General features: G+C 31.6%; 1 protein-coding gene across 1 annotated transcript; it reads right to left on the bottom strand.

Moving 5' to 3' along the window:
- Positions 1–5,200: 5,200 nt before the first annotated feature.
- On the bottom strand, positions 5,201–13,558 carry LOC132734771 (receptor-type tyrosine-protein phosphatase epsilon-like). Its single transcript, XM_060721618.1, has 11 exons — positions 13,555–13,558; positions 12,391–12,596; positions 11,877–11,993; positions 11,454–11,541; positions 10,861–10,925; positions 9,972–10,008; positions 9,578–9,684; positions 9,140–9,262; positions 8,208–8,356; positions 7,597–7,732; positions 5,201–5,536 (listed from the first exon to the last, which is right to left on the bottom strand). Exons 1-11 carry the CDS (start codon positions 13,556–13,558, stop codon positions 5,405–5,407), a joined length of 1,164 nt encoding a protein of 387 aa, XP_060577601.1. The 3' UTR covers positions 5,201–5,404.
- Between the last annotated feature and the right edge of the window lie 387 nt (positions 13,559–13,945).

Below are 13,945 nucleotides of genomic sequence, written 5' to 3'. Positions count from 1 at the left end.
ATTATCGTCAGCCGAGCGCTTTATGTCATTGAATTGAAACAATCTGTCTCTCAGTGCAGTGGTTTCGGACCCTGTAAGGTATTCTTTTATGTGAGGAAGCTTTTTAACTGGTTTAGTAACCGCCGGTGGTTCTACCCGCTTTTTCCTCTACTAGTAAAGCTTGAATGTCGCCATATGACCTTTTTAGTGCGCATGCTTCTTAAAATCAAGTGTCTTATTCTGCTTATACTCAATCAAACCGAGTCTGCTATCTTTTGTAATTTTGTTGTGAGGGATCACTTTGTTTCCAGATTTTTATACTTCACAACAGCAGGTGTCAAGTGCTGTGTAGCAGCTGTAAAAAGTTGCCTCGTACTTCACTTCAGTGTTGTTATATTTTTTCTGGTCCTTCGGGATCATTGATGCCAGCACTATTAAGTGTTGAGAATTGAGTACCGCTTAAGCCGGTGCTAGAGGGCGTGAGGGATGTTGCACGAATTCATTATCCCTCATGTACAGACTCAATCAAACCGAGTCTGCAATTCTCTTGTAATTTTGTTGTGATTAATGCTTCCGAGGGATCACTTTGTTTTCCAGATTTTTATACTTCACAACAGCAGGTGTCAAGTGCTGTGTGGCAGATGTAAAAAGTTGTCCCATACTTAACTTCCGTGTTGTTATATTTTTCTGGTCTTTCGGGATCATTGATGCCAGCACTATTAAGTGTTGAGAATTGAGTACCGCTCAAGCATGTGCTAGGGGGCGTGAGGGATGTTGCACGTATTCATTATCCCTCATGTACAGACTCAATCAAACCGATTCTGCAATTCTCTTGTAATTTTGTTGCGATTAATGCTTCCGAGGGATCACTTTGTTTCCAAATGTTTATTTGAAGAGAAAAAAAATCATAGTTTTAATAATTTTTATCTTTAGGCTGGTTTACAAAAAAACCGTCTTGTCCTTGCTTTGGAACCAGAAGCAGTGTATGTATTTTGTAAGCGTTTCCCTATCGCCCTATCGAGCGTTTTGGCCTGTTGAAATCAAATGATATGGAAGCCTTCCTAACGTTTCTTGATAAAATTGTTTGTAAGCAGTTTCTAGAAGAGTTTAGAGAGGAAAATACAGCTGACTTCTTTAAAAAGATGAGAGAATTTGAAGCAAAGAAAAGAACGGTGTCTTCGAAAGCAGACGGAATGGTGACAATGAGAATTGCAGCTTCTTTTTCCTCGCACTTCAAAACTGAAAAAAAGAAGGATTTGCAACAATACGTTTAAGAATCTGAATATGTTGACCGTGTCTTCTTCAAGCAAGATAAGGTTACGTTCAAATCAGTGCTGAACTTTTCAAACGGTTTTTCAAGGATTCCATTTTAAATACAGTGTGTCACGCCAAGGAAGTCCTTGAAGAAAACGACTATCGAGGAATTAAAACAAATTTTCTTGTTGGGGGATTCGCTGAATCAGAAATTGTTCAAGATGAGATACGAGCAGCGTTTTCAGACAAACGTGTTAAAATAAATCTGGTCTTGTTGTTTTGAATGGTGCTGTTCTCTTTAGGCACAACCCAAATGTAGTGAAATCTCGTATCAGCAAATAGATCTACGGTGTTGAGGTCTATGCTCCCTTTAATGAAGATTTGCATCCTGAAGAATATAAGGTTTTCGACGGAATTTGCAAATGTCGGTATTTGTTTGATCCATTAGTTCGTGCTTGACACGTTGTTCCGGTTGATGAAATGATACGGAATAGTTATACGTCAAAAATTATTGACGTCCAAGAAGGCGTTGGTATATTCGCATCAACCAAAGAATGTCCAGCATATGTCGTTGAATGAAACTGCTTTAAACTTGGCAATTTTTACTTTGATGAGCCTGATCATGAAGTTATTGTAGAGATGCAGTTTGAAGGGACACAGTTCTCGGTGCAGTTTACAGACCTAAACACGGTGGTGGAAAAAATGACTGCTTTGATTTTCTGTGTCATTAACATTCTAAATGGCATAACGTTGTAAATTATCACTTATGAAGTTATGTCAACTTTATGATATCGATGAAAGTATTTAAGATGACAGTTTATAGAGGTATGAATCGACTATTTTGTTACTTGAAGGATTCAATGAATAAATATGTAGCCAGTATGAGGGAGTGTGAAAGACTCCTGATTAGATGTATTCGGATAAATGAGAATGGCAACTGTTTTAAGACATTTATATTTTGTTTTCTTTAGTTTAACATTTTTCAAAATAATGTTTATATTCATATTGAAATTAATCTTTTTAAGTGACTGTATCACTTGAAATACATTAAATATCAACGAATCGGCAAAACTATATGGAATTTGACATCACTTTTAAATTCATATAATTAGTATACACACTAATATGAAGAGAGAATTTTTAATAGCATTTTTTACATATGTGTTATCTTCCGGTTTAATTTGAACCTAAACCATAGATAGAAGGCCCGAGTTTAATTAAGTCAGGAACAAGTTAATCAATGTACATGATTACACGCCTTTTGTTGTATGCCAAAAATGTAATCAAACTGACCAGTTCTTCAAGAAAGTGTTAAAAACTCAAGACAAGCTCAAGTATTGTTTTCTAATGTGTGAATATCATTATTATTATAATTGCATTTATCTAACTTTGCATGTATCATGTCATTTGCAGCTAATTATACACTTTCAAAAAATGGCATTATTACTTAAATGATCGATGCCTTTATAAAATTACATCGTTGTGATATTACATATCTTCTAATGGCTTACGTTGCAAAAGCACTGCACAGGGAAGATCTACTTTGGAACTATAAAGTTCGGTATATAACATCCCTCAACACTATAATGATTTAAATCAATAATCCCAGGAGATTTGAAAAATTTATGAGATAAAGTACATGGCAACTTTTTGCTGTTGTCCCAGAACACTTAATAGAATTTTAAAAGAAGAGATCGCTCGGGAGTAAACAAAGAATAAATTCGGTCTGTTTATGAGAGATAACGTAAAGTGCAATATCTGTAATGCTCAAGTATGCAATCCTAAATAATAATAATATTGGAGTCGATTTGTCCTAAGGACCGGAGAAATATAACACCACTGTTTTAGGAACGGGTTTACAGTTTACTGTATCCAAAGGTTTACAAACTCTTCAAAAGGGATATCTCTCAAGAGCAATGAAAACAAAAGCAAATAGCTAAAAGTATAGACATTTATTTGAAAAATATTTCTATGTAAATGGCATTACCCTCATTATAAATGTATACATCGGTTTCCTTATACACATAAGTATCTGTACATTATATGTTTAAAATTGAAATTACGAGTTAAATATTATTCAAGATCTTAAACTATATTTATATACTATATGTATTTTTTCTACAAATTAGCAATTAGATTGTTGTCACCAATTTCAATATATGTAATAATAATATATTATAATTCAAAATCAGTATAGTGTACTTAATCGCTGATACAAAGATTGTGCCATAAATTGAACTTTACTTTAATTACCAGGAATGAAGAACAACGACTGATTGTTTAAGAAATTTACTATGTTTTATAATTGCTTTCCAGAGACATAATCGGATATGTATTACATTAATTTAAAAACGAGTTGGCATGTTTAAAATAATTCAATGAAAATGTATTTTACACAAATGCCATTTATCCTGTCTTATCGTTTACGTCGTTACAGTCATTAAATTGCGTAAACTTTGCGTTTAGTGAACAATATAAATGATTTATGAATAAGAAATGGATCGTATCGTTGAAAGGCTGTGAATATTAAGCACTGTATCATTCTGTGTATCGTTTAAAGGTCCATAATGATTATGTCTCAGTAATGCTATCATTTTTAGTTCGCAAATAAGAAATTATTGTTATGTTGGTAATTTGTAAACTTATAGTAAATCAGTATTTTGTTTAGAAGTCTTGACACTTTTTAACATTTTGCTATCTAAACAACACATTACTTCATGTTCAGCGCCATTTCTTCAGTTGTTATAGACATTCAACATGAACTTAATCCATTATCAAAACATAATTAAACGCATGTTTGACATTTCTAAAGAATTTTTAAAAATATAAATTTTTGAGGCATATGTTGCCTTTAGTTTAATATATCGGGAAAAAGCAACACGATATACGCATATGTGTTGATGTTTTGAAACATGAGTAGATCAATAGTTCAAAGCTTTTGTAAATACTCAATATCGGCTTTCCAAACATAAAAGTAAATATAAACATGATAATGTAACATGTACAACAGAAGTCGTAATGTTATTTAGTAAAAGCGGATGTTTCCAAGGGCATCCTTTATCGATGTGTTTTCATCATAGCTGAAATAACATCTTGGTGAGTGTACTCAACAAATTACTACACTTATATATATATATTCATGATATTTTCCTTGTATGCAAAGTTTAAATAAGTAAATAATTATTTGTTAAAAAACATGTTATTTTGATTTTTGAAATGGGAAAAAAACAAAATCAGTTAATTGACCTATGTAAGGTTGTAAGGTACTTTAGTTCGGATTGGTTAACTGAAATTCAAAATAAAAAAAAACTTAAATCAAATATTTATGTAAACACAATTTTGTTTCATGCTCAATTGAAAGTAAATGGTGACATTTGAAAGTATACCAGGTTTTATATTGTAGAAAATGAAATATTTCAGAAAGTCATTTCAATTGTTAACATCTAAGATTAATTTTAACGGACCAGTCTCACTATTAAGGAGCAAAACTTAAAATGTCATATTGTAATTAAGAATGTTGCTTAGAGATGTTCTTAGTACAATTAGTATTATTTAGTATAAAGTTATTCTTTTATGAAATAACCTTACAATTTGCCAATATTAATGTTCCTAACAAAAGTCTATATACAATACAATACAATACAAATACTTAAAAAGATAATCAACATGACCACATTCTCTTTAGAAAGGAAAATATCAAAATAGTTACAATATACACATACAATATGCATGTAGTTGAAACGGCATATAAACATATAAATGTATTTGAATCATTAAATCAATAAACTTGCATTATGAAATTTACTTAACAAAATTTTGTCATAAATATTGAAAAACGCAATAGCATATAGTATTAATAAGTAGCAAATATAAAAATCAAATAGAATAGAATAGTAAAAATGTTGAAACCATGCATACAATTTCTTGTAAAACGGTTAAATCTATTGTATATATGCACGTGAACGTAACAATGACGGTAACATTGTTGCAATCACCAAAAGAAGACGGGTATGCAATTTTTGTATAAATATTACATAACTATTATCCTCTCTAATATTACACACGGAAAGAACCTAATTTAGTCTAGTTAATATCATTATTTACACAATTATTGGAATAAACACAATTATTCTATTGTACAACATAATTGTTTCAATTGTCTCTCCTTAGTTTATTCAGCAGTCTTGCTTATTTTGTCGGGAGAATCATTCTGAACGGTTGCATCGTTTGCAAGCAGAGCCTTCACAGATGTGTGAGAATCAAGCAGCAGTACCAAAGCGTCGTGGAGGAATCTGTATTGTTCCTGTGAACGTTACATTTTGTAATAACAAAATTTGACAATATCAAACAAAACCAACACACCGGTTAACTTCCTTAAATTCGAGTTTAATCAAAATTATAATTATGACAAGGGCACCGCAAAGGTTGGGCAATGTTGACTTGAATGTAAGTTTGTGTGATTAATCAAAAATGATCTTTCAATTAGGAAGATATTCAAATAAGATACTTGTCTTGATAATAATAATTCATTTTAAAAAGCCTCCCGTGGTGGCGCAGTTATCTAAGCCCTTGACATTGAATTTTTGCATGATTATACTAGTACTCAAATTGGTTTTTACCATATTTATATGTATAAAATGTGTGACGCCCCGTGGATTGGCCAGTTTTGACCCAAGTTTATAATTTATAACATTTTTGAAGAGGTAACAAGGAAATGATATATAACATATTTATACTCTAGACATTGTAGTTTCACAAAATAAGACTGAATGTGTTTTTCTCATACAAGACTTTATCAAGTGAATCCAGGGGCGGGGTCAATATTGACCCATGGGGCATGACTAACACCAGTTTTGCGTAGGCCTAAAAGGGAATGCTACATGTCAAATATCTAGCCTCTAAGCAATGTGATTACATAAAAAACGTCTTAAATGAGCTTTCCTATAGTAATTTTTATTAACTTCATGAACTTGATTTCTTATTTTCTCTATTTAATGACATCGAAGCGGAGCCAATATTGACCCAAGAGCATGATTTATACCAGTTATGTTGTAGACCAAAAAGTGATGTTACATGCAAAATATCTAAGTTCTTGGATTACAGTTTCGCACAGTAAGTCACAGTTGTCTTTTCTCTTTATAGGTTTTTATATATCAAGAGACCAATGAGGCGAGGCTATATTAATCTAAGACACATGAATCATATCCATTTTTAAAGTAAAAAAGGCAATGATACATGCATAATATCTAATGGGACCAATTTTTTGTCATGGGAAGCTCAAACCTGTGTTCTGCACATATTTTTATTATTATGATATTAAGTAATAGTTCTGCAAAAAAGTTTTAATTTCTACCGATCGGATCAAATATAAAAGGGCGCACACGAAATGTTGAAATTTATACAAAATCACTTAATGTGACCTTGACCTCTACCTGAGGAGGTGCAAACCTGGATCGCATATAATCTCATTGATGTTAATATTTCTGCCATGTCGTTTCAATTTCCTTTCAGCGGTTCAAAAGATACAGACCGCTAACGAAATTGCTAACAGACGGCCGGACCGAAGGTCGGCCAGATGCATAAGATATGGGCCGAAATTGTTTTTGGGCGTATAATAATATTAATTATAATATAAAAGATTTTACACTATATAAAATATAATTAAAGATATTCAGCGTTTGAACCATGTTTTTTTTTCGAAAAGAATTCATTATCAGTTCCTATCATATCGGTATCAATTTTGCCTCGTTCCCATCTCAAGTGTCCGAAATATCCATTTCAAATGCATATCATTCCTTGTATAACCTGGCATGTTTTCATTTTCAAAGTCGAAAACAATTACATCAAATGCAAATCATACTCCATCTAGTCTTATTTCCATTTTCAGGGTATACAAATGTATTGAACATGAAGCAAATAAGTTCTGCCGAAATGTCAAAAATTGTGCATTTAAGATTCATTATTAATTGTCCCTTCACCAGACTCGATTAGCGTCTCGTAAAATAGGTTTGAAAACTGTGTACTCGTCCAAAAAATCTTGTACATTTCACTGACCTGGTGTTTTGATGTGTTGTTCCCCCCTCCCAATCTTTTAATTTATTGTTTATTTCAATAAGTTGTTTAATTGCAGGTTAAACTAGTTCGGTTGTAATAATTTGTAAGATATTAAATGAATTGATGAAGATAGTTGATTGTCTACAGGAGAATTAATCTTCGACATTTGACAAAAGACTGCTAACTGTATATATTACCGGTACTTAAACTTTTGAACCTGTCGCTTACAAAATTGATCTTTGTTTATAGGAATTTAAAATCAATTTTTGAAAGATAGGTACATGTTTAACAGCGAAGATGATGACCTACCACTGTTTGTACTAAACTAACTCGATCCTCTCTAAGATTTCTGACACATGCAAATATATCCACTGTTCTCTCGGAAACTCCCTCATTCGCTAGTATGTCCAATGCAATAAATGTACCTGTTCGTCCAACCCCTGCACTGTAAAATATGTTTAATATTTCTGTTATTTACGAAGTAAAGACAAATGGTAAATATAAGTCGAAATTCGGATAAAAGTATTTGTTGATGCTTTCGCTAAAATATTTCTAGTTAATTGATCATCTTTATATAGTATAGATGCCGCAATTGTCATTATCTGTCACAAACAAACACAATCAAAACCATTTGTTTTATCTTCTCTACCTTGTGATCTGTCTTGTAACTTACAACAATTTTTTATGTGTTATGTGGTAGCTCAAAATATGGCTACGCACTTCATCTAAGTGTTGTTTTATTGCTTGGTCCTTCGATATTTTGTGATTATTCATAACATGTATATCATAGATCATGCGGGTGTTTCGGGTGTAGGAATAGTTGCGCTTTTCATTTTCTCTTTGTTTTGTATTGCTGTAAAAAGATATTCATTGTTCAAGAGATTTTGTTAAAGATTTGCTACGAACAATTTTATTGTTACCTGCAGTGTACTATTATGGGCCCTAGCTCAAACGTAGGTATTCGTGTGACTTTCTCCCAAAACTCTACAATGGTATGTGCATCTTTAGGTGTACTTTTGTCTGGCCATGCAGTAAAGTGCATTTGATAAAGTATTCTCTTTTCAAATTTCTGTAACAGATAACTTATTTCTTTAAAGCTGAATTATTTCTAAAATGACGATCATTTATCTTCTCAATTTGTTTGCTTTTCTTTTTACTAGTGTGTTATTTTTATTACTGGAAACAATCTATTATAGATATAAATAGTAAGGGCGCTAAAGTTCAATGCAATATCTAGTAGTGATATTTTATTAATCGATTACTTGCACTAGGTCGAGATGGCTCTGGATTTTTATTTATTAGTTTTAACAGTTCCGCTATTCATCTCCTCTTATTCCCGCCCGCTCCCCCCCCCCAAAAAGAGCCAAAAAAGAGCCATAAAACTTATGACCACAGAGCGGGTTTAGCGCCAAATTTTGTATTCGACTACTTGTTATCGGGAACTGTTTGGATATAAGTTTACACAGGTTCCTTCGTACAATTAACCCCGATAAAAATGGAGAAACAAATAAATGTACTGCCTAATAGGATGGGGCCAACAATTTCTGTCAAGTATAGACATTGCCTTATCCTCTAAGCAACAATTACCGAAGTGTTTAATTGTAAACGAAAATGTTCAATAGAAATGTAATTCCGACGTTGTTTCAAAAATAAAAATGAGCGCAATCAAGTATGCATACTTGGCATGTCAGAAAGGGATTGAATTACAAGAAATAAATATTCATTTGCTCATTGCCATTTTCTCATTTTATTTCATTTGTTTATTTATTCATGTTTTTGATTTTGTTTAACAAATAACGCAGCTACATAGTTGTACATAATTAAAACAAATGTTGAACAACTTTTCTCTTACCTCGATGGAGAATATTCTGACAGTAAAACAGGGATAGATTTCCTCGGATTTACCCGTAACTTTTACATCTCCATAAGTGCAACACACGTCTTTATCTGGCCAGTACTTGTCACATTTTTTCACCTAAATTTTACATAATAATCAAGTTTCTTATAATAATCATGTGTGAAAAATATTGCACCAGTTCCTTCTGATAATTAAATTATCAAACAATGATAAATATTAATTGACAAAAAATAATTGGCCAGCACTATGACCATCAAGATTGTGCACTCTTTGGAAGAAAACTGTTTTAATGAGAGAAAATCATGTGACACATGGTTTGCATTTATACATCTCCGTACAAAAACCTGTTTACAAGGTAGATTTGATACGATAACTTATGTTTAAGATAGTTTCGAATACACTTCAACACATAAGAAAAATATTGTAACTTACACCTAGCTCTGTCAGATTGGTCAGCATTACTATTTTACAAACTCTTTCTTGCCAGACCATGTTCCAGAACACTCCAAAATCATCCCCCATTTGTTTAATTGTTGGTCCTTTATATATACATAATGATAATAATATAATTAGCGATTTTATTTTTGTCGTAACTATATATTATACATTAATATGCTATATTGTTTTGATGTTGTATACATTATGTAATGCGATTATTTTATGTGATGCAACGATTCAAATTTAAAACTACAAAAACAAACAACACTTTTACCATCAGTACATTTTAACAGTAAATTAAATACATTATTCACAAGACAATTTTTTTTTCTTATATAACAGATAGAGGTAAAATTTGATGACAAACACTTGCACATTACATACATACCTAGAGATGCTATATAAGCCTTTTGTCGTTTATAACCCTAGAATTTAAATATGTTTAGATATAATATCATGATTAAAGAATGGCACTTTTCCAAGTTTTGAAATAAAAAGTAATCAATCATGGCAAATATGAAGTGTAGATATTGGTTCTATTAAAATATCCCTGCTCATTAAAAGCAGTGATAAACAAATTTCATCATTTAGATACTTATATATTATTTGAACTGTAAATCATGTAAGTCGTCATCTTCAAATGAATGCTAATGTACTTGTTTTGAAGGTTTAGACAGGTTACAGGCCCAATTTAAACGTTGGTCATTTTGCTCAAACAGATTTACAAATTTGCAGCAACCGCTTTTACAAAAGAAATGACGTATAGACGTTATGACACGTCGAGTACGTCAAGTAAAATCATGAAGTTTAAAGAGATGTTTTATGAATACTATAGTGTTTGATTAAATAAATAGATAATTAGATAAGTATATGTTTTACGAGGAAGATATGAGAATATTTCATGAGTAATTACTGTTTTGTTAAACAATAGTTTTATCATATTTTGTCGCATTAAGTATGTACATAATGAGAACATTTAATACGAAACTAAGCACAACAGATACGGAAAACATGACGTATGTTAATAGTTTGATGTTTGAAGCAAATTATTACCAGTATGATTGAAGGACCTTCTTGGGCATATGTTCCCGTAAAAGGTGCAAACGAATTATTTACCTAATTATTTTTAAGACTATAAGTTATGCTTATTATAAAAATAAATCGTCTTCACTCGAAAATTTGAAGTAATCACAATAGAGAGGTTGAGTGATAAGTTAACATAAAAATCTGAAGTCCAAACAGAATGTCATATTGAATTGTTTAAAAACATGACTCACGTCTATATAGCTAGCATTAATGAAGTCTGATTCCATGTCTTTCACAATAACTCTTCTGCTGTCATCTATACAGGTGATCGCACAAAACATATTTTACATTGAATTTTTGAATAATATAACAAAAACATAGAAATTAGTCTACATCGATGTAAATTCAGTTGACAAAATGTTAAATTCAGCCATTTGAAAAAAAGTTAATACTGAACATGAACTGAACCAAATGACAAAAAACAACAACAAAGAAACGGAAAACCCCGTTTATCCTGGAAAAGAATACAGTTATGATTTATTGATTTAAAAAATAACTAGTTTAAGTAAATTTAGGTACATGAGTATTTTTGTTTTATATACATTTATTAAATCATTATTTCATAAACAAATATCGTAACAAGATCGTAATGGAAATCAGCAACCATATTAAAAATCAATATATCATCAGAGAGTAAACTATGGCATTTGATGGATAATACAAACGGCGTTTTAATATCGTACATGTTACCCGATCAACTAGTACTAAATCGTATGCAATTTGAAAAGATAATGTCATTTGTTAGTTTCTTTCAAGAAAGCATGCAAATTTTGTAATGACTTACATGGATAAACACCTTTATAACGATTTTTCCTAATATTTTCTGTCTTCTGTGACTCATTAAAAGGTTTAATGAGACCTGGTGGTAAGTCCTTGATAAAATAAAAACAGCTTTTTACAGAAGTGCATAATAACCTGTACTATAGTTTGTTCTTCAAATTTAAATTGACATACTGTACGGTATTTAAAAAGAAATAAGATAGCTTTATATATAATAAAAGAAAGCCTGACAAAACATTTTCATTCAAAGTATAATTTCAAAAACAAGCAAGAAATAAATACCAAAGACAAACAGTGTTTTCTTTATTGAATTATATTTTGTCCATTTTGAATCCCATCAAGACTTAATAATCCACAGCCTTACTTTAAAATTGTAGCTTATTGATCAAAATTATTCAAGGAAATAATAAATATCTTTGAATGTTACCATAAATTCCTCAATGTATTCAAGGTCTGTTTTGTTTTTTACGAAATCTCTGAGTTTATCAACTGACACTCTACGTTTGAAGAACTCTTCCGTGTTGGCGTATAGAAAGGCATCAACCTGATTGGTAATATTAGATTACATTCAAATAGAAATTGAAGTTTAGATTAATGGTTAATATAACAGGCAAACTACCAAAAAATCAAATTAAATAAATATGTTCTTTCATGATATAAATTATTTTGTAAATTTCTAAGCCTCACGTGGAAGAATGGCCTAGTCAAACTTTGTTGCCTGATTAAACACAACCGTTACTCAATCACTCACTCAGTCACTCAGTTTCTTACTTACGTACTTATGTAGGTTATTTTTATACACCATTGCACTTAATTATAGCAAAGTAAATTTAAAAAATGATTTGCAAGTTTATTTGAGTAGAATCAGGGGAAAAAGAATTAATAATTATCTTCAGGCAAGAAAAATGAATCTGAAAGAAAACTCGCATATATAAACATACCAATTTATTGTCATCTGTAGGTTGAATTTCATCCACATTGTCTTCAGTGATGTTTTGAAATTGTTTTCGTTCAATACTTGCATATTCGTTTACGTTTACATAAAATAAATTTAAATTTTCCTGTCCGGTTGGTTCAACACTACCGACTATGACAGCTGGATTAATATTTTCAACTCGTTCTCCATTTTGCTGATTTCTCTCATCGTCTAAAAGGCAAAATTATTGGATAAATTTTCAGAAAATGGGCGAAAATTATACAATCTTACTGAATGAGAATGACATCGAAATGTTTTGCAAAAAAAAATGTTGCAAATGAATAAAATATAATTTAAAATAGAAAACTTGAAACTCGCCATGTAATAGAACATATGGGTGGAATATTGCTTACTTTACTATTACAACAGCCTAACTGTATTTATATCACATATATGACATAAAGTATTTTAAAAAATCACAAATCAATGTAATACTCTTTGTATTTCTCTTTTACTGCTTAGTTTATATACGAGAGGTGATCCATATTTATGTGAAAACTTTTGAAACCAATATTTATGCACGTTTTCACGAGCTTTTCCGTGCAAATTGTTTTAACATGTATATTAACCGTGTTATCTATGATACATATTGGTTTTGTTACATAATTCAAAATGACAAGACGTAGAATTAGTGATTAGGTTGAAGGCATCGTGTTAGGCCTTTTGAGGCAAAAAATGTCGCACAGAAAAAAAGTAAAAGAACAAAAAGAAATGGGACATATAGTTTCCATAGGGGTGATTAATCGTATTCAACATTCCAAAGGTTTTATTCGAAGTAACATTTGCAATAACGTACGAATTAGCCCTTTAAAAAAACAACGTAATGCTGGTACAGATGACGTCATCCGAAATATACGCAATATGATACGATCGGTGAATCCACCAATCCAAAGACAGATGGCAAACAAATTAGGGGTATCTCATTCAACAGTAAATCGTATCCCTTCTAAAATAATTCTTATGAAACTCAGAAAACAATGCAGGGTTCATAAGCTTAATGAGAAGCAAATTCAGAAAAGACGTACTCGTTTTGGCGTCTGTATCTCCGCTTAAATAGTGGAGAATGGAAAATGTTTGTCAGTACGGACGAGCTGTGTCTATTCTAGCAGGGGGGGATGGAGGGATTTACCCATATTTTTGAGAATTCCCCCACTATTTTTTCAGAGGAAGGGGGAAATGTTTACATAGAGAAAGAAGGAAAAAAGATCAACTAATGAAATCAATTCTCACTTTTCGATAAAAATCCCCCGTTTTTCGAATCCTAGAATAAACACTGGACGAGGCAATTTTTTACATGGGTGGTAGCTGTGGTCGTAGGCGTGTTTGCTATGTAAGAGAAAACGAGATAGACAAACCAAAACTTAAATTTGTTAAGCGGGATTCGTTTGCACCACGGTTTATGGTTTGGGCAGGGGTTAGCTTCTACGGCAAGACGTCCTTAAAAATTATAAATAAAGGTGCTAAAGTTAATACAGACTACTATGTAAAAATGTGTTAGAGCCATTTATGAAAAATGACGT

The sequence above is a fragment of the Ruditapes philippinarum genome, unplaced genomic scaffold (genome assembly GCF_026571515.1).
Source record: "Ruditapes philippinarum isolate M1 unplaced genomic scaffold, ASM2657151v2 ctg11955_1_1_1_1, whole genome shotgun sequence".
NCBI lineage: Eukaryota > Metazoa > Mollusca > Bivalvia > Venerida > Veneridae > Ruditapes > Ruditapes philippinarum.
The sequence above is the reverse complement of the archived record's forward strand: the minus strand, read 5'-3'. Positions and strand labels throughout refer to the sequence as shown.

Excerpts from the sequence above, each read along its gene's own strand:
- LOC132734771 (XM_060721618.1), bottom strand. Across the intron at positions 10,009-10,860 it reads TTAATGCTAGCTATATAGAC|GGTTATAAACGACAAAAGGC; the intron begins GTGAGTCATGTT and ends TTTAAATTCTAG. Across the intron at positions 9,263-9,577 it reads CCAATCTGACAGAGCTAGGT|GTGAAAAAATGTGACAAGTA; the intron begins GTAAGTTACAAT and ends TGTAAAATTTAG.